Genomic DNA, 26193 nt, shown 5'->3' with positions numbered 1-26193 from the left:
GGATCTGGTATTTTTCATAGGCCAAATAACACGTTTAAGGAGCCTATAAATAGCAGCAATTTTATTAATGTCAGTAGACTTTGATCAATGTTTATTAAACATTTTAACAATCCAAAATTGTCTTTAATGTATGTAGGTTTTCTAGGTACTTATGGTCAAAAACAAGGATAACTATGAGTATATATTATATCTATAATACATTAGTCACATTCAAAGGAAGAAATCTCACAAAATTGTTATCATCGCTATACAGGCAACTGTAGATTTGTCGAAAGTGTTTTTTGTCTAATTATTTTGCATTGTAATTTATGTAAGGTACATTGTGTGATTGCCTTATAGATTCTAATTAGAATAAATAGCTATGCTATTAAATGGAATTATGTACATGTAACCATGATTTTTAGAACATGCCTATATGAAGATTTATATGATAATTTTAGGCAAATATTTTATATGTAAAAATAATAGAATTGGAAATAATGATGGACGTTAAAGGACTTTGAAGTATCCAGAATGCAATTAAGAGAGGCAGCAGTTGCATAAATGTTCAGACATATTTATAAGTTTTAGTATCCCATCTTTTCCTTTTGGAAAGGAGAATAAGGGAGAGAATACTAACTGGTGATCTCTAAAACATGCTATCCGTTGATGATGTTTCAGAACTTAATAAAGCAAAAAAGCAAACAAGTGAACAAAAAGAAAAACTAATTTAGCATCCTTTTATCTCACTCTATAGTGTTCATACATGAAGCTCTATACCTTTACTTGATGCTTTTCCAAATGACTCATGCCTTCTAATGGAAAGACTGGCAGTGTCATTATTGGAAATCTGCACTGTGGAGTGGTTGAGGGCATGAGTTGTGGAGTGGATGGCCTGCCTGTGTCACTAAAGGCTGTGTGATCTTGGGCAAGTTACTTAACTTCTCTGGGCCTCCATTTTCTCATCAATAAACTGGGAGGGGAATTGCTCGGCGGGCAATTGTGAGGATTTATAAGTTAATATAACGCTTAGTACACTGTGTGGTTTATTGTAAGAACTCAGCAAATGTTAGCTCTTAACAAGGTTAAACCCCAAAGATGAAATGTCCTTTTAAAATAAAGCCCGATCAAAGCAGAGGAAGAAATGGTTGATAAATGAGAAAATGGTCTACCTCGCTAATAACCAAGAAATTCATATTAACTTTTCCACAATTGAATAGGTGTTCTTTATTAATAATAACTATTAGTAATGATTTGGGCGTGTGAGCACCTTCACAATTTTGGGGGTGCAACCATTTTGGAAGGTGATTTGCCCTGTCTGCTCTACAAAATTTTAAATGTGGGTACTTTCACCCAGTAATTTTACTTGTAAGAATTTCTCTTGTAGAAATACCCTCTAATATGTACATACATGTGTGTGCACGCATGTATGTACACATGCATATCTCTATTCATTGCTATGTTACGTTAAATTAGGGGAAAATGCTTCTGATATGACATGGTGCCCATAATTTAATGTAAAATGACAAATACAATTAGCTTAATTATTTACATATAGTATATGATCCCACTTTTGTGGGAAAAGCATCTGTTTTTATGTGTGTGTTTTCAAGGGGAAAAATGTATGTTTAAGGATGCACACACTCAAAAATAGCAAAAGGATACATGGAAGGATACAGCCTGCAAACTCATACTCAGTAGCTATGATGTGTATCATCTCCTTTTGTTCAGAAAATGTTTCTAAACTGTGCCAAAATTTTGTCAGATATCATTAATATTTGAAAAATTGAAATGAAAACCATTTTCTGCAAAAGATATTGCCTACTATATTTATGGCATACAGATAATTGTGACCTCATGTGTCTAATGATAGACAAATAAAAAAGATTAAAATGTTTAGTGTAGTATAGATTTGACTTATGAACACTCTCATGTTTTAAAATGTTTTGATTTTTTAAAAATCATCCAAGAAAAACATCTATATGAACACATTTGCAAATCTATTGATGCTTATTTTTTTTCTTCTTTTTAAATGTGATTATCTTTTTTATCTTCCCAGAGTTACTGGAGGTGAACTGTTTGAAGACATAGTGGCAAGAGAATACTACAGTGAAGCTGATGCCAGGTAAGTGACTTGCGCTGGGCAAGATACAAGACTCAACATTCAAATAATACTTTTTCAGTATATTTCTTTACAAATGCATGTTTGTACAAACACAGGTTTTAAGGATCTCTGGGATGATTCTTAGAAAAAAAAAAAAAACTTTATGAATCTGGTCTATATTTTTATCTAGTATCTGTAGTTAGATTACATATTTTATCAAAAACAACAAGGAAAAACAAACCAAAACACCCCACCTAATTGGAATGACTTCTGCTAAAGCAATATATTTTTTAGTGAAAGTCAGAGATCAAAGATTGAAATCCTCTAATCCCTAGATAGATTCTAGGTTGCCCAGTGGTAGCCAGTAGTCACATGTGGCTATTGCAATTTCAATTAATTAAAATTAAATTAAATTAAAAATTTATTTAATTTGGTCAGTTGGTCTAACCACGTAGTTGGTCTAGCCAACTGCCTAGTAGCCACAAGTGTCTAGTAGCTACCAATTGGCCAGACCAGATATAGAACATTTTCCTCATCACAGAAAGTTCTACTGAACAATGAATATCTAATCAGAAAACAGAAACAGCCTGAAAAAAGTCTCAGTGGTCTCTTTAAGGAACTATTATTAGCTAATTAACTCTTTGGAAATTTCATTAAAACCCTTGAACCTCTGAGTTGAAAAATATTTATTCAGGCATTTAAGAGAGTTCAAGAGTAATTTTTCAATCTTGTTAATTGGCAAAATCTTTACAAAAGTTTTAAAAAGGCTAAGTTTTTGGTCTAATTTGCAACTTCCTAGGCTATCCAAGGCAACATTTTTGGAGCGGAGTAAACATTAACCACTTGCTTAGATGTTACTTAGATTGCATGGTGTAAATTTTCCTGTGTACTTTTATATATTCTGTAACTGTCATTTATTTTTAAAAATCTGATCAAGAGTGATTGGCTCATTATTAGCAACGTAAATGAGATGTTTGGGAGCAGAGATTGACTCTGCTCCCATTCTCCAATGCTGTCAGAGTTTCCCAAGGATTGCTAATCCCATTGTAGCCTGACCCTCAACAGATGTCCAGCTGATATTAAGGTTCCCAGCCCCTCCTTGCCCTCAGAGGCACACTTCTAAGTTTCTAATTTTTCTTCTTGGTTTAATGCACTGTTTATGGCACTTTGTGAATCTATCTGTACATGACTACACTCTAATTTTTAATGGAATTTGTATGGCCAAAGTCAAATAGAAAATTCTGTGTAATTTATACTATGATGAGTGAATCATCGCTTGCTCTGTTTACCCCAAATCCCCACATTAGGGTCCTGAAAGGGGCCTGGGGAACCTCTGGAAGTAGCTATTTGGCCACTTGCCAAGAAACAGTAATCCTTTTAATCAAGGTGCTAAACTAGGGAATTTCATTTATTTCACCCTTCAAAGTTATGTTAAACAGGCTGTTACTTGGTTTGAAAAATACTGGTTGAAATTGAAATAGAGACTATTTTTACTGCTAAAGAGCTCTAAGATATTTTTTATGAAAGCTCTCGGACAAAATCAAAGAGAAGAAACATTCCCTTCTAACTACAAGCATAAAGAGGCTATTTCTCAGTCAGATGTGGTGGCCCACTCCTATAATCCCAGAACTCTGGGAGGCCGAGGTGGGAGGATTGCTTGAGCCCGGGAGTTTGAGTCCAGCCTGGGCAATATAGTGAAACCCTGTCTCTACTGAAAATACAAAACTTAGCCAGGTGTGGCAGCATGCACCTGTAGTCACAGATAATCAGGAGGCTGAGGCAGGACAATCACTTGGAGGCTGCAGAGGTCGTGCCACTGCACTCCAGCCTGGGCGACAGAGTGAGACCCTGTCTCAGAAGAGGTTATTTGATTGTCAAAAAATTGTGAAAATTTTTTACTAGTTCTCAAAAATTTAAGAATTGAATCCATTCTCACTAGTAAAAAAAATGGTGAAGTCTATTTAGTATGTATTATTGTTTACTTCTTTATCTTCTGTTATTCCCAAGATTCAGTAATTTATGCTTGTTGTTTGAAAACAGTAAGAGAAATATTCCTAAAGAGTAGTGCAAAGTGAACATTATTGTAAAAGAAAAAAGATTCCTATGGTTTAAAAATAATGACCAATACTCAAATAAACAATGTAGTCAACAGCAATGAATGTGAGACGCTTTTAGTGGTATTGTTAATGAGAGCTAGAAAAATCATAGTCATGATCAATTTTTAAAATATTTACATTGTAATAAATCAGATGGTGATTACTTCTTTAAATTCAAGATTTTTCTTTAGAATAATATTATTTTATACGTTAAGTGGTTGAAAATGTCCTTATTAAAATGTTTGCTTCATCTTTCAATGAATAAATGTAGTTCAGGATGTACTTGCATTTGAATTGCACAGTGAACTTATACAAAATTCATCAGTGTGATATGTTCTACATTATTATATGTCAGATGACAGCTCACAGGACCTTATAGGTGCCAAACAAGGATTTCTCCTCTCTAATTAGCAGTCCCGTTTGATATCAGTGAACCTTTAATAAGAATAGCATAAAATGTGCATTTTGATATAGTATGAAGCAAAAGTTTTTCTTCATTGAAGTGTATGGAAATGGGTTTAACAATTACCAGTGCTCCAGGGGATTGTAAATTTATATTTATTTATTCTTTGAAAGCTCCCTAGCTCTTCCCCAAAGTATTCTTACACTAAAGAGGGGTTTATTTTATTTATGAGTTTACTTTAAATTCTCCTTTTATTGTTGGAGACTTGCATTTGTTTTCCTGTTATATACTTTACAAAAAGCAATGCTTCTAAGGCGAAATGGTAAATGTGTCCCTCCATTTTTTTTGACCCTTGTTTCACTTGCCACTTCATCTGTGTTTACCCTCTTGTTTCAACACCTGTTTAATTGTGACCTCAGATTTTAAACAGTTTAGATGTGTATAAGAAATACCTGGAAATTTTATATCTCTGAAGAATTTTCCCAGAACATTATGGGAATTCTTTATAAATTTTTCTTTCTGAATAAGGAGATTTTACCTTCTTATACATATTATTTAATTTGTACACTTACAATGAAAACAACACAACTCAAATTGTTTTGTCTGAACATGTCACAAAGTCTGTGTTGGATGTCATTTTTGTTAGTACCAAAATTAGCTTTATTCAGCTTTATTTGATTCCAATGTAAAGCTAAAAAAAGTGAAGAAATATAATTTTTGTTTGTTTGTTTGTTTCATTGGGACTTTCATTTTATTTCATATTCAATGTGATTATGTGCCTTTAAAATGTTCTCCCTTCCATTCTGCCCTTGTATCTTTGCAGTCATTGTATACAGCAGATTCTAGAAAGTGTAAATCATTGTCACCTAAATGGCATAGTTCACAGGGACCTGAAGGTCAGTATATGAAGTCCATAAATCTGAATCAAAGCAGTTTTATTTTTTTTCTGGGGAAAGGGCAGAGGGTGGGTATTTAAAATGGTTCCCTTGCCTTTCCCAACTTGTTTCTAAAATGAGTAAATGATGAAATGATAATGCATGATGCCTCTTCCAGTTTGCTCATCTACAGGCTAAATATACATCATAGCAGAAAGGGAAACATACTAAAGAATACAACCTGTTAACTTTCCAAGCAGTAAACTACCTACCAAAAGGGGTTGAGGGGCAGGCTTTCTTGAATTGCCCAGCATTTGCCTGGAGATAAACTTGGCCTGTGATGTATGTCCGCCTGTAGATTTTAAACACCACTTCTGTTCTGAGACCATGGGTTGCTGTAGCAGAACAACTGGTTACGCATTGCTCCATTTGAGTCTGATGAACCCTTAGGCAAGAGATAATAATTGCCAGCTAAATTAAAGCACACGAAGTTAATGATTTATCAAAAATTCATTAGGTATCTTAATTTAACCTTAATGGTGCCCTGACTGTTAATGTGACAGCTTTTAGAACAATACTGGAAAAATGGGAGAGAAAAGGGAAACAATTTATGTGATGGGGTGGAGGCGGGACACAACAGCTATAAAGATTATATTTGTGTTCCAGTTTATTTCCTGGGAGAATTTATAACCAGGAAATGATCTCTTGAATGACATGAAGTATTTTCAAAATGGGTTTTTCTAGAACAAATGGACTCACATCTGGCAAGATCTGATTGTTCTGAGGTAGTAGTCACTCTACTTGAGCAATATGTTTACATGGCTGAAGGTGGTACAATACAACCCCAGTTGTCTGCTAGCTCTGCGCTTTAACCCAGTCTCTCTGAGGGTATACAGACAGTGAGTGTAAGCTTGGAACTAACACACGCCCCCTGGTGTTTGCATGCAGTCATTGCATTCAGCAGATCCTGGAGGCTGTGCTACACTGCCATCAGATGGGCGTGGTCCATCGGGACCTGAAGGTGAGTAATGCGGTTGGAGAAGATAAACCACCACACAGTCCCTAATGACTGTTCAGCTGCAATTATGCCTGTAAAGGCAAAAATATGAGCAATAAAGTTGTGTGGACTTATTCCAGCACGTTACTCAGAAACTTTCCCTCACCACAATCTCGCTTATTTCATCTCTAACACACACTTGAGACATACAAATCTTGATTTATCCAGATAGAAATAACTTCCCAACATTAACAATAAATAGGATGCTATATTTCTTTCCTTGTAAGGATGGATATAGCATTAGTGTGACTTTCAGTAGGGCTTGATGATCTCTTCTTCACTCTAAATTTGTTCTGTGTACATTGATCAAACATTTTATATTCATGTGATATATACCCAATATTATGTAAATACTTAGTAAAATTATAAAGTGTGTAGAGATAAAGTTATTAGGTGAAGTTTTAGCCTAAATGATTATGTGCTAAAGAACCCCATTTTGAATTCTGACATTCTCTTTCCCTTAACATTAGTCCTAGGAATTCTGAGGACACTGAGGCCTCTTAGTTTTTTATTTATTTATATTCCTAAAGACCAAGATACTAGTGTCTTCTAAAACTACAGACGTAAAGAAAGCAAAACAAATTTAATCATCAAATAATATTTATGTAGCAAATATATATGGATATCCCTATATACTTATTCTCATTTGAATGCTTACTGATACCCTTAAGACTTCACTCAGCTTCTGATACCCTTGAGGACAGAGAATTTTTAGATCATTTAGAAATGAAATAGCTCACAAGGGGAGTACTTTTTCATTAATTTTCTGTCTCCATTTCCCAGCACTCTAGTTTTACCTGTGGAATTTCAGAAAAATAGTGAAGCCTAGAAATTGAAAAGAAAAACTACTGGATGAGTAAAATAGTAAATGTGAGCACTGTGTAGTTTTGACTCTTTCGAACTCAGCATTTTCTAGGCATTAGGACAAAGGTGGCAAAGGATAATTTAGAATGTCTAAAACTGTGTGTGTTTAGTGAGAGGACCTAGACTTATTTCTCACATGCAGACTTTTCTGGTTATAAAAAAATTATAAATCCATATTTCTAGTCACTTAATGTTCTAGAAGACTGTATCTCTAAACCAATTACATCAAGATGTGATTTATAAGCAAAACATTGCCTTAGTTTTCTGCAATCTTTTGATTTCATTTAATTCTGAGAGTTTTCAATATCAAAAGCAAAGGTATGGTTAAGGGCATTTTCTTCTGAAGAGCCAAGATGGGACTGTATATCTGCTAACACTTACCAAATGTACCCATTAGTATAAAGCAAAAACTCTGTGTTTCTTTGAAAATTCATGTATTTTACAGTCACCTCAAAAATTCTTTACTGGCCATTTACAGACAGAGCCCCTTTTGCTACCTCTCAGTACCCACAGCACTACTTTCCTTTTAAGTGAACATATATGAACATGCACATCATTTGTGCAATTTTTTTCAGATACTTCTATAAATTTATTATTTGAAACATTTTACTCCATGTTATATAACCATAAGTGGACTTTAAAAACCAAGTATAAAAAAAGTGAATCCTCTTCCATAACTTTAAAGTTATTTTTTGTGGAATCATAATATGGGACTTCTCTAAGCATCTGGACTCAGGTGAGCCCTTCAAAGACTGGAACTTTAATAGGACATGGGCTGTGAAGAAAAATATATTCTCTGACATATGAGCTAATGTCACTAATTAAAAACTTAAGCAGATGATTTTTAGGGAGGCTTACTAGCAAAAGAAATAACTTGCTGCATTCCCCACCAGATTTGTTTAAGGCAGGGAAAGTACTTTTGCTCTCCATTCTTATTCTGGTTCTGGGAAAGGACAGAAATGAGCTTTTGAGAGAGCTTGTTATAATTTTTGTAGTTGTTGTCCTAGTTTGTGTCAAATTGCTGACTTGGATGGATTTCAGTTGAGTCTGGTTCTCAGTGCTTGCTTCAGTAGGCCATTTCATAAACACACTGAGAGAGTTCAAAACATGTGCATTAGAGGCAGTTGATGAACCTCTTGAAAGCACCAAATCCCTGGCTTTGTTTTATGCCTTTTATACCCGTGATGTATACTCTGATAAATATATCGCTTGTAACAGCATGTTTACCAATATAGTAAAGTTAAAAAGATCAAGTGCTGAAATTTCTTATTACCAGGCCTTAAGCAAAAACTTGCCTTTACTATTCCTATGCTATGTATTTTTGTGTCCATATACTAATTAATATGTTAATTGATATGCGATAGAAATGTTTGATGCACATAATTTAATTTGTCCACATCAGTGAGAAAAAGAAACACAGGAAATGTCATGTTTATCATGATCAAAAGCACCTATGAGGATGTAAGTGCTGTACAATTTGTATATAAGCCCTCTGGAACCATAGCTGTTTAACGTAATGCGATACTCCACAGTACCTAACACAGGGGCTTATACCTGGCCAATACCTGCAGCATATTCCTTCAATTTAGAAATGAATGAAGGTCAACCAAAAGTACATCTGTAATACAAAAGGCAGCATTCAGTAAAATAGGTTATTAAGTGTTCATTAATATTTGAATAACATAAAAAAGATAAGTTTATCTTCAGAATAAAGATCACTATTTAGTTGAATAACTGCTGCTCATTGGGGCTCATTAGACAGTGGGAAATTATGAGGACCTATAAACAAGACTGAGGTACAACAGGCAATTTCGGGATGTCCCTGAAACAAGCAATAGGAGAAGAGTCAGGGTGGTGGGATATCAGCGTCAAGAAGGTACATCCATCGGCACCAGGCAGAACCTAGTGGATACATGGACCACAGCCTTTTGTCAAAGGTGTGTCCAGTGGCAGGCCAATTAATGTAGATCTAGATAATATTAGGAGGATCTAGTGGTGGTACAGTACAGTTCAGGGATAGGACTGCAGTCTTTGGGAGCGTTTGGATCAAGTCAGGGTCTTAATAATCAAAATGGTAAAAGATGCCATTTATCAAGCAGTTACTATGTATCCTGCACTGTCTTATCATACAAATCTACAGAACAACTTTATGAGGAAGGTGCACTGATCATCCTCATAGTACGTAAACGAAAATTTAGCAACCACAAATGAAAGAACTTAAGATCACTCAGCTAGTAAAATATGATTGGTGCCTAAGAAATTTGATTCCAAGTCTGCATGCCTAATAACTAGTACTTCTCAATTTAGTTAGTTGGATGAATTAAAAGCCTGTAAAGAGACCAAAGAATGAGTCAAAAGAATGATAGGAAAATAATTTTGCTAGCAACATTCAGAATAATTTGTGGAAATGGTTCTAAATTTAGTGAATCAAAAGGTTAAAATAGTCCTGCCTCTGGGTCTTCTAGAGATAAACAAAATCTGTATCATTGGGAATAAAGAAAATAAGATATAATGAGTAGACAGGTGTATGAAGTAAAACTTTTTCATTTAGAAAATCAGTAAGGTAGCATTGACCACAGCCTTTGGAAAATGAGACAAAGAAGGATAAAATGCATTTGCCACATTTAATTAGTAATTGCCACATGAAGACAATTAGTATTGGGTGCTTAAGGCGGGTGGATGACGAGGTCAGAAGATCAAGACCATCCCGGCTAACATGGTGAAACCCCGTCACTACTAAAAATACAAAAAATTAGCCGGGCATGGGGGCGGGGACCTGTAGTCTCAGCCACTCGGGAGGCTGAGGCAGGAGAATGGCATGAACCGGGGAGGCAGAGCTTGCAGTGAGCGAAGATCGCCCACTGCACTCTAGCCTGGGCAACAGAGCGAGACTCTGTCTCAAAAATAAATAAATAAATAAATAAATTATGTAGATAGATAGATCGATCGATAGATAGATTCTTTATGAAATGCTGAGTGCTATAACTCAGTGTTGGATATTTGTGAATTGGTGGTTTAAAGTTCAAATACAAAAAGAGAAGAATGAATATTCATCAAACATTCCTTCAGCAGCTACTAAGGCATCATTTTAAATGTAAGCATACATTACTGAGCAAAACAAGAACAGACCTTGTGTGCATGAAACCCTGCTGGCCATTGAATTAAGGATCGTGTAAAAATATGTATATAGGCCAGGTGCAGTGGCTTATGCCTGTAATCCAATCACTTTGGGAGACAGAGGCAAGAGGATTGCTTGAGGCCAGGAGTTCAATACCAGCCTGCGCAGCATAGCAAGACCTCCCCCCTCCCTACAAAAAAAAAAAAATCAATATATATGCATATGTGAAAAGCATATTGATGATGTTCTTCCCAGAAAGGAGGAAGTACCTCAGACAAGTACTGCATTCAGAAAAATATTAGGTCAAAGTGAGGTTGCAGTAACAAATGACAATTTTTAATGTCACAAGAAATAAAGGAATTTCAGATCAGATCTATTTTCTCATTTAAGAACCTGGAGAATACAATTTCTATGACTTAGTTGACAGAATAAGTAAAGGAGATAGTTATAAAGCTATGCTTTTTCAAATAAGTATATTTGAAACAAGGTAGTAAGATTTCTGCAGTTCAAATGTACCCGAAATGGTTACTAAACTATTTCATGAACAACATTCTGGATAGGAGGCTTTATACACACAACTGAATCTTTTAGCAACGAATTAACACCCTGTGAATTGCCTCAGCAGAGAATGCTGCCTTTACTATTAGCCGCTATTCAGAAGAACATTACTTAATGGAAATGTCATTGGATGGATGGATAGATGAATATGAGAGGGAGAGAAAGAGAGAGATTTTAATGAAGAGAATTTGGAGATTTGATGGGAACTTTAAAGCTGTTTCATAGGAATAAATTAAATTTATGACCAAAGTAGAAAGGAATTAGTTTTCAGGGAAGGGGGGAGATGAGAAGTATTTAGTAATTTTTTTTTTTTTTTTTGAGACGGAGTCTCGCTCTGTCGCCCAGGCTGGAGGGCGGTGGCGCGATCTCAGCTCACTGCAAGCTCCGCCTCCCTGGTTCATGCCATTCTCCTGCCTCAGCCTCCCGAGTAGCTGGGACTACAGGCGCCTGCCACCACGCCCAGCTAATTTTTTGTATTTTTACTAGAGATGGGGTTTCACCGTGTTATCCAGGATGGTCTTGATCTCCTGACCTCGTGATCCGCCCGTCTTGGCCTCCCAAAGTGCTGGGATTACAAGCATGAGCCACCACACCCGGCCAGTAAATTCTTGTTAACCATGGGTAGTAGATATATCAACCTGTGAAATTTATATTTTGGATAATTATAAAATCACAAGTATTATACTTTTGTATTATACTTGTATTATACAAGTATTATACAAGTATTATACAAGTATTATACTTTCTCAGAGCCATGTTTAGATAAAAGTTTAAGGAACACCTCATCTGTGTATGTATGTTTAGATATTTTTGAAACAAAGTATGTATTTGATAAATTTAATAATTCATTTAGCCATTCCAGTATTTCTTTATTGAGTGCCTAGTGTTTGTTAGGCAGTGGAGAAGCTGTGGGTAATTGGCACTCTCCCACTGCAGTTAGTTACACTCTGGTTCTTTCAGTCTACCCAGCAGTGTGTGCTGATAATGTGGAAGTAAATGAATAAACAGGAATGGAATACAGAAGGATTCTTATGAACTTGCTCATATATGCATAGCAATAGAAAGAGTACTTCCTAATTGCAAACTTACAGCACATACATCTGCTAGAAACTCCTTGTGCTAAGTACATGAATTCAGGCATTAATTCCACACAAAAATAAAAGCTAAAATCCCTTGTACCATGTATACAAGAGACAAGTGAGCTTGACATTCAAACTTTTCAATTCATGCAAAACTAAAAAAAAAAAAAAATAGTTTATTTTGGGGAGCTTCATTCGCACCTTCTTTGGCAAAAGATAAGTGACAGAAAACACGCCAAGCAGAGGATGGTTTTCTGTTAAAAGAATGAGATTCTCCAATAGAGGAAAGAAATTTTAAAAGACAATTTTTAGTCCTTAAAAATAATATCCAAAGGAATGTAAGAATTAAATAATATAGGATAATAAAATTAGTAATTTGCTCTTTTTATAATATTCAAAAATTTAAAAAGAAGTAAAACACACATGATTTTACATATATATTTCTAATGGTTGAGTCTTTTAGATGGCACATCTTTTAGATGTGCAGAAATAAAAGCCTGATATGGTTAATGCTAAAGGCTATTGCCTTTGCCAAATCAATTTATTAATAAAGATTATGATAATTGGTGAAGCAAGGTTAAAACTACGTTTTTTTCATAAGTCTTGGATATGGGTAGTAAGTATTTTTGAGTACTTCAAATTCTTCTAAAAACATCTACTGAATGGACTACCTTTTAAAAATAACTTTTTATACAATTGGTGGAGTTTCTTTAGTATCACGTCTTTAAAAGGAAGGAATTAGAAAATCTAGCTTCAGGTCTCGGCTTCATCTTTTTGGGCCTCCTACCTCATGTAGAAACTGAAAGGTTTGAGTTATTTTATCTCCCAAGTCTCTTCCAGTTCTGAAAGTGATTCCATCAACCTGCCTATGTACTTTGAGGCATTTGAACAGTTTCAAGAAAACTTTGAACCATGTTGAAAGAAGTTGCCATTGTATTCATATGAAAGTACAGAACAAAACTCGCAAGCAGTTGCTGCTCATTACAGCTGATATGCTATAAATGGTTGTTGACACTGAGACCAGATGTCATGGAAAATCCTGCATCATTAGGAAACAATGGGGGTGGGGAAGGAACCTATGTGTAAGAATGTCTGTGCACTCTATTTAAAAACCAACCTAGAAAGGGATTGCATTATAAGAATCTAAGGATCCTCTCAATATATAAAGAGTAACATAATAGATTGCATTAAGTTGGCATCATTAAAAAAGACATTCCTCAAGTTACAAATATTAAATGTTCTGCACATTGAAATGACCAGCTGCACTGGAATGTAGTAGCTAATCACTAATGTGTATGTTGTCACCACAGAGGACAGAGCTCCTATGATAAAATTCAGTGTGATTTTATTATTTCATAGAAACTGTTGTGAGATATAATTTAGTACCCTTATAATGTTCATTTGAGAGATTAAGGAACTAATTAATTAGGTCCAGGCATTTGTGAGTTGCCCAAGTCCACATAGGTAATAACAGTTAGGGCCAGGACATGAACCCAGATCTTCACATTCTTTCTAGATCATCACCTGCCTGTTTCTCTTACGGTGCTGTGGTCCATAGCTAGCTACATTAGAATACCTGGGTTTCTGATCTCACCTGTCTGATTCGTGTTAGAAAATAGAAAATCAATATAGTGGAATAGTAGCAAATAATTGTGTAGTGGTGGTCCTTTCTAAGGAGCTAATCATTAATTAGGGGAGAAATACTACCCTTTCAGCTTGGGTAAACTATATTTGCAAATTATGTTCCTTTCTGTAGGCATTCAGAATTTAAACTAACCTTGCCAACAAAATTTTGTAGTAGAATATATTTTTAACTTGGAAGCTATATGAGTGGTAGTAATTCAGGAAAATTAGAATAAATGTGCTTGTCCTGATTAAAATGTTGCTTTAGAAAGTCTTAGTGATTAAGCCTCCCACACAATCACAGAACGTGATAGGAGGATTATTCAAACTGATATATACCGGAGTTATATAGAAAACAAACTTGTGTGATTATTTTTAATGTTTCATTGGAGCTGCCCTTTAAAGCAATCTTGTGATGAAATATTAAAAATGAATAATCCCTTAAACTCATCATCCTAAATTTTTTAGTTTTCATTATATAATTTCATTTTAGATCCTAAATTTTAGTAATCATCGTAATTTTTAAATTTTCATTATATGATTCTGTATTTTAGGTTTGCCTAAAGATATACATAAACATGAAATAATGTTAGTCTCTTAATTGTTACATCTACACAGTCACCTTCAAATAACCCTGCCTTTTCTTGTACATAACTGCAGCTGAACAGTCTTCATGAGTATAAGGTGCAACTCTGGTCCAGATGGATTTACTATTTTCTGGATGACTCACAAAGGCCCTACAGTGAGGTCTTCATTAGTTATGAGTATTTGCCCCGGTCATTCAGAGGATATGCATGATAAAATTCTAAGATGTTCCATTTCTTCTGAATTGGCAGATACTTGGTGCTTGAGGCATAACGCACACAGCCCTGCCCAACAGCTTTTTCATTTAGTGATAAGAGTGAAAACACACTCAATTTTTTAAAAGATGATTTACCAGTTACGCTGACAGTTGCTCAACAAACTTATCACCTGACTTCAAACACCTAAAATGTGATTTCTAAAGTGACTGAAACTCTTTTTTTGAATGAGTCTGTGGTTGACAAATTAGGACAGATGTGTATTAACAGAAATCTCTGACATACCTGTGCTTTCGAAAGTGAAGAAAGAATTAGAATCAACCATTGCTTACAGTTTGATGAGCTTTTTCTAAGTTAATTATTCCATGAATTAATAGTTGGAACTTAACTTCTTGATCAAATTAGGAAATGCATGAATGTAGTAGACCATAAATTTTCATTGCAAAAATAAAACTTCAAATTAAAATAATTTAACATGAGTAGATACTATAGTATATTGATAAAGTTCCAAATAATTTCAAATGTTAGGTTTTACTAAAAGTCATTTCAGCATAAAAGCCTTTTATATTCTTGAGATATCTTTATCCCATACTCCAAATTAAATTATGTATTTAGTGTTGAGGTGGTTAAAAATCCCTATCAGCCCCACAAAATTAGAAAAGTTTTCTCACATTTACCAGTCGTCATAATAGCGATGAATCTGATGGCAGTGAGCAACAATAGCCTGAAGAAGTCTGGTACTTGATTAAAACTTACTCGCCAACACTCTAATTTCTTGTAGATTTAACCTAATTTCTTCCAAGTTCTGGTTATGGGTCTTTGCTAATTTGCATGGCTGGCTTAATTAATAAATTAGATACTGGTTTAGGCTGTGTTTACACAAGGTTAAAACAACCAACAGAATTGACTAATTCAGTGGGAAAAATTTAGCCAATTTGATTTTTACAGCATGACATTACTTGTTTATTAACATATAAACAAAATGAATTTGACTGAATTTTTAGATTTTCTGACAATCGTTTTGGCATTCGTAGAGTCCATTATTTCCCAACTTTTTTCAGTCTGAGACACACCTCTAAATTTGCTGAGTTTTGTCCCCAAATAGGAGGACTTTGAACCACTCTCCCATATACATTCCAACCCAATATATTTATCGAGTTTGGGGTTGTATATCCTTAATTGTATATATTAATCAGCCTCCTTTTCCTGACCATCTTCATTTCTTAAAATCCACAAAGGCGATTCATGGAAATTGAAGACTGTTCCCTGGTGCTTATTTTCAAAGTACTAATGTGTCTTGATGCATTGGTTGGGAAACAGTGGTATAGACACAGCCTTATTCCAAGACTGAGTTATCAGCCCTTGCATAATGATAAGTACCCAAGAAAATAAAAATATATCTTTCTCATAGTACTCTGAGATGGAAAAATAAATATATAAGTAATGCTCTGAATCACACTTTGAAGAAATGTAAATTATGTTTTAAAAGCTGGCTTATAAGGAAAAAAAGCTGACTATAACATTTGGCAAATAGTAGTATACTCTTTCTGCCTTTAAGAATAAACAGATTCTTAAAGACAGCAATTTTAATACATAATTCAGAGTAAGTCTCCAAAATTTGTACCAAAATTGTTTGGAAACATTGAGGAATCAAAATCACTACATTTGGGTCCAAACTCTTGAAGTTAACTAGGATTTAATTTGCACAGTTTCATTTGCCAAATGTCTGTAGATTGGTCCAACTCTTGTTATTATTTTGCCAAGTTTCCTTCTGCTGAAAATGTCTGCTCTGTTAGGCTTCTAAGTCAATGTCCATGGCCAAGTCCGAATCCTGAGCAGTCCTTGGAAACATGTGAGCAGGTCAAGACAGGTGCTCTCATTCACTCGATCCCTCCCCAAGTGTATTCTCTCTTCTACCCAGTATCTCTCTAGGACAGTTATGCATCTGTCTGAAGCCTGCACACATGATAATATTTAATCATTTTCTAACTGTATTTTCCCTGGGATTTAGGAATGGCAGTCTCCAGGAAAGATGACAGTGCATGAATTTTTTTCCCCCTAATCCTGTAAAATGTTGTTAGTTTTGAATAGTCGCTTAAAATAGGTTCTCACTTCAGTCTCTTTTTTTCTTTCTAAATAAAGCCTGAGAATTTGCTTTTAGCTAGCAAATCCAAGGGAGCAGCTGTGAAATTGGCAGACTTTGGCTTAGCCATAGAAGTTCAAGGGGACCAGCAGGCGTGGTTTGGTGAGTAGAGAGAGCCCTCTCCTTCATGCTACCTGTAGTCTTCTGGCTTCTGACTTCTGGCTCCTAATCCCACTTCCTAGTGAAAATAAAATGGAAAATTTCATCCTAATAACAATTTGACTAATTTTTAGATATTGTGCCTTTATAAGCATTTAATTTTGTTGACATAAAAGGGTATATAATCTAGAAATAATTTAAGGGAAAATATTAATGGGAGAACAAGAAGACATACACTTTTTTTCTCAAAGGAGGATTGAGAAAGTACATTATTTAGTAAGCATTAATTAGAGGATTACAACATTCAAAGAGGACTTTTTTTATTTGAAAGAAAGTTGATCGTTTGCGTACAACCTCATATGATGCCAAAAACTGCTGTGTAGATAGTAGATGCTCAAGAAACACAGGATATTTCACATATAATACTTTATGATTTGAAGATTGTTTAAAAATTATGAAGCATATATTTATGTGTATATTTCACCTTAGTTATTTTATGTCTTCAACATGCCAGTTTCCTCTCAAAAATTCTGATAATTTAGAAATTTTTGTATGATGAAATTTCTGCTTCTTTACAATTAAGGAAGAAATTAAATAAATTTAAATTATAGTATTTCTAACCAGACTTATGTTTGGTTTCAGTATTCAGCCTGAATAAATTATTGCTCATTAATTTTCATATGCCTCTCTCTGCCATTTTCCAATATCCAACCCACTTCTCATGTAGAGTTCCAAAAATATAACCTCTCCCCAAGCCTGTCTTGTCTTCTGACTTTCGGTGTGTTGAGGTTAGATAATTTTTTTTACCGCCCTTCATTTCTGATTTATTTTCCTCTGAGCAACAACAAATAGAGGACTAAAAACATGCTATTTCTTTGTTTTATATGCAAATGCTTTTCTGTATCCCTAATGTACACATCTCCCAAGATGTACATATGACTCCCAGGATTCACCACATCTCCCTTTTCTGTCCCAGCTGTTACTGGGAGTGGAGGGTGTGCCAAGCCTTCCTGGCAGCCTAATGCGGGACCTCAGTTCCTGCTGCCTGTCCTTTTTCAGTAGTACCTGACAGTTATGCTTGTTTGAAGTCTTTCCCATGTTTAATATTACCTTTTACATTGTCTTTTTACCCTCCAATCCCAGATGAATTTAATACCTCCAAACTTGTCATTCTGTTTATAATATTTTAACTTTTTAATAAGCTTGTACCCATTAACTGCAAACTGAAAGAAGGTAGGACCTAGATTAGGTCTGTAAATTAGAGATTCAGATGATCTTTGTATCCTGGAAAAGAGTACAATTAACACAGAAAGAATATATTGTAACAGGAGTTAAGGGTTGAACAGGAAGTATTGGGGCTATCACAGAGATGGGCAAATCAAATACTAGAGATACATAAATTAAGTAGGAAGTCCTGACCCTGGAGGAGCTGAGGCTTTTGTATCTACAACTATTTACCATTCAGGGTGGAAGTATCTTAACATAGGAATGTATGAGGTGCTGTGGGAACACAAGACAGGAAGTACGAAAACCTGCCTCTGGAGAGAGGTTCAATAATTGTCTTAACACCTATGGTTGCCTAAAAGATGAATGGGACTTTGTTCACCGTCATGCAAGGAGATTAAGGCATTCCAGACAGAGGGATCTGCACATGGAAAGGCTCAGAGGCATGAAACTATTTTTTCCATTACAGTAAAACAAGAAGTTTGATAAAACTAAAGGATACTTGAGTGAGTAGTAGTTAATGAGGCAGGAAATGATTTTATGTTTTTTTGAAGGGTTTGGATTTCACCTTAGAGATTTGGGGATCTGGTGAAACATTTTTAGAAGAGAGGGACATACCTAGGTGTATGTTGTTTAATAATGATTCCAGTAGAAGTATAGAAGATGATTTAAGGATAGTTAATCTAAAAGCAAGGACCCAGTTAGTCTAAAACAATCGTTCAAATTATGCATGATGATAGCTTTGACTAGGGAGGGTGTAGGAGCAAGCAAGTTCCAAATAACATACAGATCAGACAGGAAGTATGAACTCTATGGGAATCTGTTTAGGAAACATGAAAGTCCCAGACATTGGGTTCAAAGACAGGACCCGAGTCCTGTGTAGGGCAAAGCAGGACCCCACTTCATGAGAGACTTGGGGTATGAGGCAGGATACAAAAATGGGAACTTAGGCCCAGGGATATAATTGCCAGAAATTGGTAAAGGTGATGATAGGATATCAGGAATAAGACAAGCCTTTGTTATCAGGTCTGAGGCTCAAATTAACATCAGCAGCTATGTTTGATGATTTCAAGAATGTTGGAATCAAGCTCCTTAAATCTCTTCTGTTTTTGAGCTTAATGTTTTATCTCCTCTGCTATGACACATATAGTTTGAGAACAGGGCTATGTGTAGTAGAAAAAATTTTACTTTTTGAATCAGAATATATGAATTTATATCTTGGCTCTGATTCTTAACAACTGTATGATATTGAGCAAGTCACTTGAAATCTGTAAGGTCACTGTCCTCTTTGTAAATGAGATAATAAACACTTCTTCACAGGACTGTTATCAGATTGAGTGAAACAGTCCATAGAAACTTGAGTGAGCTATAAAGGATGTTCAATACGTTTTCAAAATTGTCTTGGTGTGAAACAATGACATAGTTCTTTGCATATTCAGTGAAAGTTGTTTAGTGAATCAGTGAGTAGAAGACTGAATATCAGGTCAGTAAAAGCAATAGCATCCAAATAAAAGTACATAGATTTTCAAATTGTTATTGATTTCTAAAAACAAGCTGGTCCCAAAGAAGCAGTAACAGCTCAGCAATAAAATTTCCACTTCATCAGCATGGCGCTGTCAGCAATTAAGTTACTGTTAAGGTACCTGTTAGAGTAATAACTTTTAAAAGAAACAACATCTTAAGTTCTAAGGAAATTCAGTATTTCAGAAGTATAGAAAAACAGAGTGTCTAAACTTGGGAGAATATACTTCTTTTTTCTCTTTCTTTTTCTTGTCTCAAGTTCAAGCAAATCTTCATGGTAATCTGAGGAAAAAGGAGACATGTGGTGTTCTACGTTTCTTTCAGATGAGCTGCCAGATATATTTTAAGTATTACCAGTAAAGGCATGTTTTAATAATGAATGACCTGTTTTGATGTTCATTCATTATGATCTGCCATTATAGTCCCATATATTTTTACTGATTAATTTTATCTTTCAAAATGTAATATCAGTGTTTATGGAGGAAAAGCTTTGTCATTTTAATTTTGATAAAGAGCAGGACTCTTTCTTCATTATGTGAAATACCAGAGCTTCAGGCTTTTACATAATTTTATTTTAATAAATATACAAGGTCCATTACAAATAAGAAAAAAACATAGTATGTATACAAAACAACATAATAGATAATACAAAGCATTATGGAAGCTGTTTATTGTGGTTTTCTTAATTATCATTTTTCAAGTCCAAACTTGTTTGTTTTTTCCCATATTTACTTTTCATTTTCTTGAAAGTCTGGTCTGTTGGAGTACTAGCCAAAAATGGTAGAAGTAAACACCCTGTCACTATACTTGATAAGATGGCTAGAAAATTTACCAAAAAGAAGTATTCAAATATATTCTGTTTCTCTTATGGAACTGGACGTGATATTTGCAATACATTTCCAGCATTTTTTTTGCTGCTAGAAAAAAAAAAGATAATTACCAAGATCTCGGTTCATGGAAGAATTATTTTGCTTGGTTGCTGTTACGTCTCTTTTTTATGATATTAAGGTTCTTTTTATGCCAATATGTTACAATGGATACATTTCCAACAGTCAGTAATTCTCTTTTCTCTTTGTGTTACCTATTTTGATTTTCTTATTGGTTTTTCAAAGTAAGAAACATATGCTATCCCTAAAAAAGGCAAGCTCTCATTACTTTTTCTATTGATGGCATGTAGTATGATAATCCTAGATTCTTGCAAGTTTAATTTCCCACAAAGAAGGTCTTATCTATTTTACCCCCCATATGTCTGTATTTATGAGGTCACATTGTACAGTACATTGTTTCCTAACGTCCATGCATTTAGATATATGCTTCAATATTCTTGGGGTAAGGACCCCATTGACTGCTCAAATGATGGTTGTAACTAAATAAGAATGAGCATGCTGGTATTCTCTTAGAATTTTAGTCTCCAGAAGAGGTTTGTAATAATTTACATTTTAAATGATCTTTTCATTTCTTACTCACATAGTAACTTACCTCCCTATCTTAGGGAAGCTTAGGAGAGGTATTGTTAACATTTCCTACTTCTGGCCATGTATTATAAGTTATCGAAATCATACATTATTAAAGTTTACTGATTTGGACAGAAGAGTACAGATTGTATATAAAAGAGTCATTGAAATTCAGGGTGAGAAGGGATCACCGAGAACTGTAGGTAACTAAGGAGAGCTCTAAGATGGAAATAACTTAGAGCCACTCTCTGTTAGAAAACAGGTAGAGAAAAAATATTGAGGATTCAAGGAACAGAAAAAGTAGTATCAAGGGTGACAATGAGAAGACCATTTTTAAAAGACCTTAAAGAGCTTAGTCAGGTCAAGGGCTCAGAAGGAGAATGAAATCATGTTGATTGAATGAAGGGTAGCCAGATGATAAAGGATCTGAAAGTATACACTAAGAACATTGGATTTAATCTGGACATTAGCATCGATTTCTCATTGGAGTCTCATTGCCTGTCAACTCTAGAGGAGTTGGAGAAGGATGGTGAGAGTGGAGGGGACATAAGCGCTGGCAAGCTCTTTAAAACAATTGTGTCCATCTCTACCTTGGAATTCACAGAGTGCATATCACTCCTTGAGGAAATCTTCAAGCTTTAGGCAGTGGAACCACCATTATTGCTCAGTAATTCTCTGTACCTCACAACTACCAACCAAATATTTATTTCAAGTCAAGTTTGAGGTACAGGTGGATTACCCAGGGTCCATTTGCAGCTTAAATTACAACATACAGGTCTTTTCTTGGAATCCCTTCTCATTGTCTATCCAATCTTCCTCCAAAACAAACAGAAAAAGAAGAATGGTAATAGAAAAGAAAAAAGATTGAGTGCAATTTTTCCTCATTTTCTTTTTTGTTCAGAGAAGTAACTGTGTTGTATATATTGTCTTTTAATGCCTCTTTGCATGTTGTTTGTACTTAATAAGTATAAATTTGTCACAGAAGTGAGGGGGGAAAAGTTTCTTTCTTGGACACTTTGCATTTCAATAAGTATACGGTGTGTTTCATCAGTGATCTGTGGTTGGAGAAATCCCATTATATATACTTTTTAAAAGATTTTTTTAGTTTATTTATGCTTTTAAAGAAAACTTCCAAATGAGGATAGTTGTTTTTAGTATGTTTCAAGTAAACATTTTTATTTTAAAAAACTGCTATTTTCAGAAATAAATATTTTACTCTAGATTCTAGCTATGAATTGTTTCTAAGTGTAACTTATTGAATTCTATACCAATATGTATAATATGAAGTTTTCTTTCCCCATCTAGTTTTTACCACATCCCTTCTTAAGTCGAATGTCTAGTTGATACTTGTTCAATAGTGATTCATCTGAATATTCCTGCATCTTCTCTTTAGTTGCCAGTTACAAGTACATACTGATTATTTAATAGTACACAGTGAGCTCTGTGATATATTTTGGACTTATATCTTCTCCTGGTGAGTTCTTCTCCATATTTCTTTTCAGGTATAGTTTTAACTCCCATATACATAAAGGACAGTAAGAATTGCTAACCAAAAGTGGCCTTAAGTGTACACAGTGACTTTGCAGCATAGTAGATTGGCCTTCATATCTGGAAAAAAAGATGTATTTTTTTTCAAATGAGTTACAGGGCAGGGCATACTAGTGTTGATATTTCTATAAAGAGAAAGTCTACACTATTTATTGCTCTGAGAATCTTGTTGTATTTTGAAAAACATATAATCAGATAAAGAAGCCCCCGAAATTTTTCTTTCTTAGTTTCCCATTTCATATTGTTTTGTCAAATCAACTGTGACTCATTAACATCTCTCTTCCCTAGGTTTTGCTGGCACACCTGGATATCTTTCTCCAGAAGTTTTACGTAAAGATCCTTATGGAAAGCCAGTGGATATGTGGGCATGTGGTAAGCAATTATATTTTGAAGCAAATTTTATGATATGCTAGTGTCTTAGTCCATTTGGTCTGCTATAACAATCTGTCATAGACCAAGTGGGTTAAATAACAAAAATGTATTTCTTATTTATTTATTTATTTGTTTTGATATGGAGTCTTGCTCTGTCACCCAGGCTGGAGTGCAGTGGTACAATCCCAGCTCACTGCAACCTCTGCCTCCCAGGTTTAAGCAATTCTCCTGCCTCAGCCTCCTGAGTTGCTGGGATTACAGGCGCGCAACCATGCATGGCTAATTTATGTATTTCTAGTAGAGACAGGGTTTCGCCATGATGGCCAGGCTGGTCTTGAACTCCTGCCTCAAGTGATCCACCTGCCTCAGCCTCTCAAAGTGCTGGGATTACAGGTGTGAGCCAGCATGCCTGGCCACAAAAATTTATTTCTCACAGTTGTGAAGGCTGGGAAATTCAAAATCAAGGTGCCAGCAGATTCGGCGTCTGGTGAGGGCCTGCTTTTAGTTTTGTAGAGCGTTATCCTCTCTTTGTGTCTTCACATGGCAGAAAGAGAGAGGGGGCTCCCAGGGTCTCTTTTATAAGAGCGTTAATCCCATTCATGAGGCCTCCATCCTACCAAAGACCTCACTTTCCTTCCTTTCATCATATTAGGAGTTAGGATTTTAACACATGCATTTTATGAGGGACACAAATATTGTCTATAACAACCACAATTTTTATAATTTAAAATACAAGTTGAACATCCCTAATCAAAAAATATGAAATTTAAAATGCTTCCAAAATCCAAAACGTTTTGAGTGCCAACATGATTGCCGCCATGTGGAAAATTCTGCACCTGACCTCATGTGATGGGTTACAGTCAGACACAGTCCAAACTTTATCTTATGCAAAAAATTATTTAAAATATTTCATAAAATTACCTTCAGGCTATGTGTTTAGATGTGTATAAAACATAAATGAATTTCATGTTTAGACTTGGGTCTCATCCCCAAGATATCTCATTATGTATGTATAAATACTACAAAATCTGAAAAAATCCAAAATCTGAAACATTTCTGGTCCTTAACATTTTGGATAAGGGATACTCACCCTGTAATATCTTTTAAATTTGAAGTTGATATTCTCTAGTGATCAACTTAGAGTAGAAGTTCTCAAACCTCAGTCTACAACAAGATTACATGGACAGCTGTTTAAAGGACAGATTGCTGTGTTTCTGATTCAGTATATCTAGGATAGAAACTTTTACCTTTTTAACAAACTCTCAGGTGATGCTAATTCTGCTGTTTTCTGGAACACTTTGATAACAGGGATGTGGAGCATTGCTCCTAGTGGTTATATATTTATGCTGCTGTCTTCTCAATGGATCCAACCAATACTTCCAATAAATATTATGTTTGCCCATGATACTTGGCAGAGTTTAAGAGTGAACTAGTAAATATTGGAAAATAATGAAATTGACCATCCTGTGGGGACAAAAGTCTGATTTAGGCCTCTATCAGCCAACTCAAATCAAAAACAGTATCCTATGCAGGCCCAAAGACATATAATGGGGAGGATTTTCACCCACAGTTTTTATAATGGAATTTTTATGTTTCAACATATGCTTTGAATATGTGAAAGACTGAAAGAATACTGCAACATTACCCTACTAAGATTATCAACATAATCACCTAAATTCCTGATACTATGTCATTGCTACCAGCCTACAAGTAGATACCTAACTATCATAGTTTGGCTTTAGTGTGCTGCAGACAGATTTCAGTGCCTTTGGTGTTTGTCAGCAAGCTTGGAAAAAGTTGATTTAAAAAACTTTACTTGATTCTGAAAATAATTTCTTAGACTTGTTTTAGTTTAAAAAGTTAATAAATGCATCATCACTACTTTATAGTGATAGGCTATTCCTCACTATATTTCTTGTCAGCTTTACCTCTTTGGTAACAACTTGATGTTTGATCTTAAACTGATTGAATCTTGGGCTTTCAGAGTTACCTCCACGCCTGGGAAGGCAGTGGTAAAATAGGGCACTATATTTATAGTCTCAACCCCTGGGGTTCAGTCTTTACTTTTTACCTACTAACCCAGTCTCTTTAATATATCTGAGTTAGTTTCTTTACCTGTAAAATAGGAATATGTTACCCTCATTGAATTGTAGGAGGGTCAAATGCAGTGCACTTTAAAGGAAGACAATTGACAATTGCTACTTAATTAATGGGTAAGGTCTTAGGAATGCCCCAAGCTCTGTCTTCCTGCTATCTACCTGAGAGTATCTTCTAAGCATGAACTCTAAGGCATGAGCTCTAAAATGCCTTGAATTAGAGCATTGTCACAAAATATCTTTGTTCAAATCTAAATGTTAATGGAAGATATCTCAGATATTTTCCTTGCAATAAATCAGCTCCCAGCATACATAGATCTGTTTCTGCTGATGAATTTAAAAAGCAACAGAGTGGCCTGAGACTCAGGCAGACACAGACAGGTTTTGTGAAGGATACAATCATATTTTTTAAAGTATTTTTAAAACATACTTTATCAAGCTATTTTTGTAAAGATGGGGGGTTGTAGCTAAAATGCTGCATTTGGACCTTGAACACTAGAGGGATAGTGTGGCATACAATAATCAGTAACCAAGGGAAGCAGGACTCAGCATAAGGGACATTTCATACTCTTTCTTTGCCTACTTCATCGAAGGCCTTTTCCAGCCTCTTCTGCCTTTGTGTTTATCTCTCCTTGTTTTCCTAGTTTCCTTCCCATTTTCTACTTTTTTGTCTTCATCCCTCCTGTTTACTTCATAGGTAGGAGGCAGTATCTGTAGTGGTTAAGAGAACACACTTAGCTTCTCAGTTCACTTGCTGTATGACATGGCACAAATTCTTTAGTCCCCGTGTCTCAGTTCCCTCCTAGAAATGGAGATCATCAAAGTTCTTGCTTCATGGGACTGCAGAGAGGATTTTTTAAATACAGTAAGTGATCGTTATCATTGCTATTATTATACAAAGTCTTTATTTATAAATGAAGTTTCTAGATAACTGATATATGCATTATAGTAGACTTAAAAACAAAGTGTATTATATAACTCAGCATTATCGGCGTGATTATCGGTAGAATGCCCTCATCTGATGACCTGAATACCAAATTCTCTCTCTCCCTCTCTCTGCTTTCTTTCTTTACTTTTAAATAATTTTCCTTTGTTTTATTTTGTAAAAGGTGTTATTATGGACAGATTTCACAGCTTCTGAATCATATTTTACTCTGCCAAAGAATTTAAATAAATTACT

At 35.0% G+C, this 26193-nt stretch overlaps 1 protein-coding gene across 33 annotated transcripts in view; it reads left to right on the top strand.

Annotated features, from left to right (window-relative positions):
- CAMK2D (calcium/calmodulin dependent protein kinase II delta) overlaps positions 1-26193 on the top strand; it is a 320978-nt gene that overhangs the window by 213474 nt on the left and 81311 nt on the right. For 20 of the 33 annotated variants that reach the window (XM_003269329.4, XM_030798880.1, XM_030798870.1 and 17 more), the window contains exons 5-8: positions 2039-2104; positions 5406-5478; positions 16699-16801; positions 22834-22917. In XM_003269329.4, coding sequence (XP_003269377.1) covers positions 2039-2104; positions 5406-5478; positions 16699-16801; positions 22834-22917 — 326 coding nt within the window. Of the gene's footprint in view, positions 1-2038; positions 2105-5405; positions 5479-6405; positions 6479-16698; positions 16802-22833; positions 22918-26193 lie in introns of all 33 variants that reach the window. The other 13 variants (XM_030798877.1, XM_030798865.1, XM_030798876.1 and 10 more) reach the window with 1 other exon arrangement.

Source organism: Nomascus leucogenys, chromosome 18 (genome assembly GCF_006542625.1).
Source record: "Nomascus leucogenys isolate Asia chromosome 18, Asia_NLE_v1, whole genome shotgun sequence".
NCBI lineage: Eukaryota > Metazoa > Chordata > Mammalia > Primates > Hylobatidae > Nomascus > Nomascus leucogenys.
Note: the sequence above shows the minus strand (reverse complement) of the source record. Positions and strands in the feature narration are given on the sequence as shown.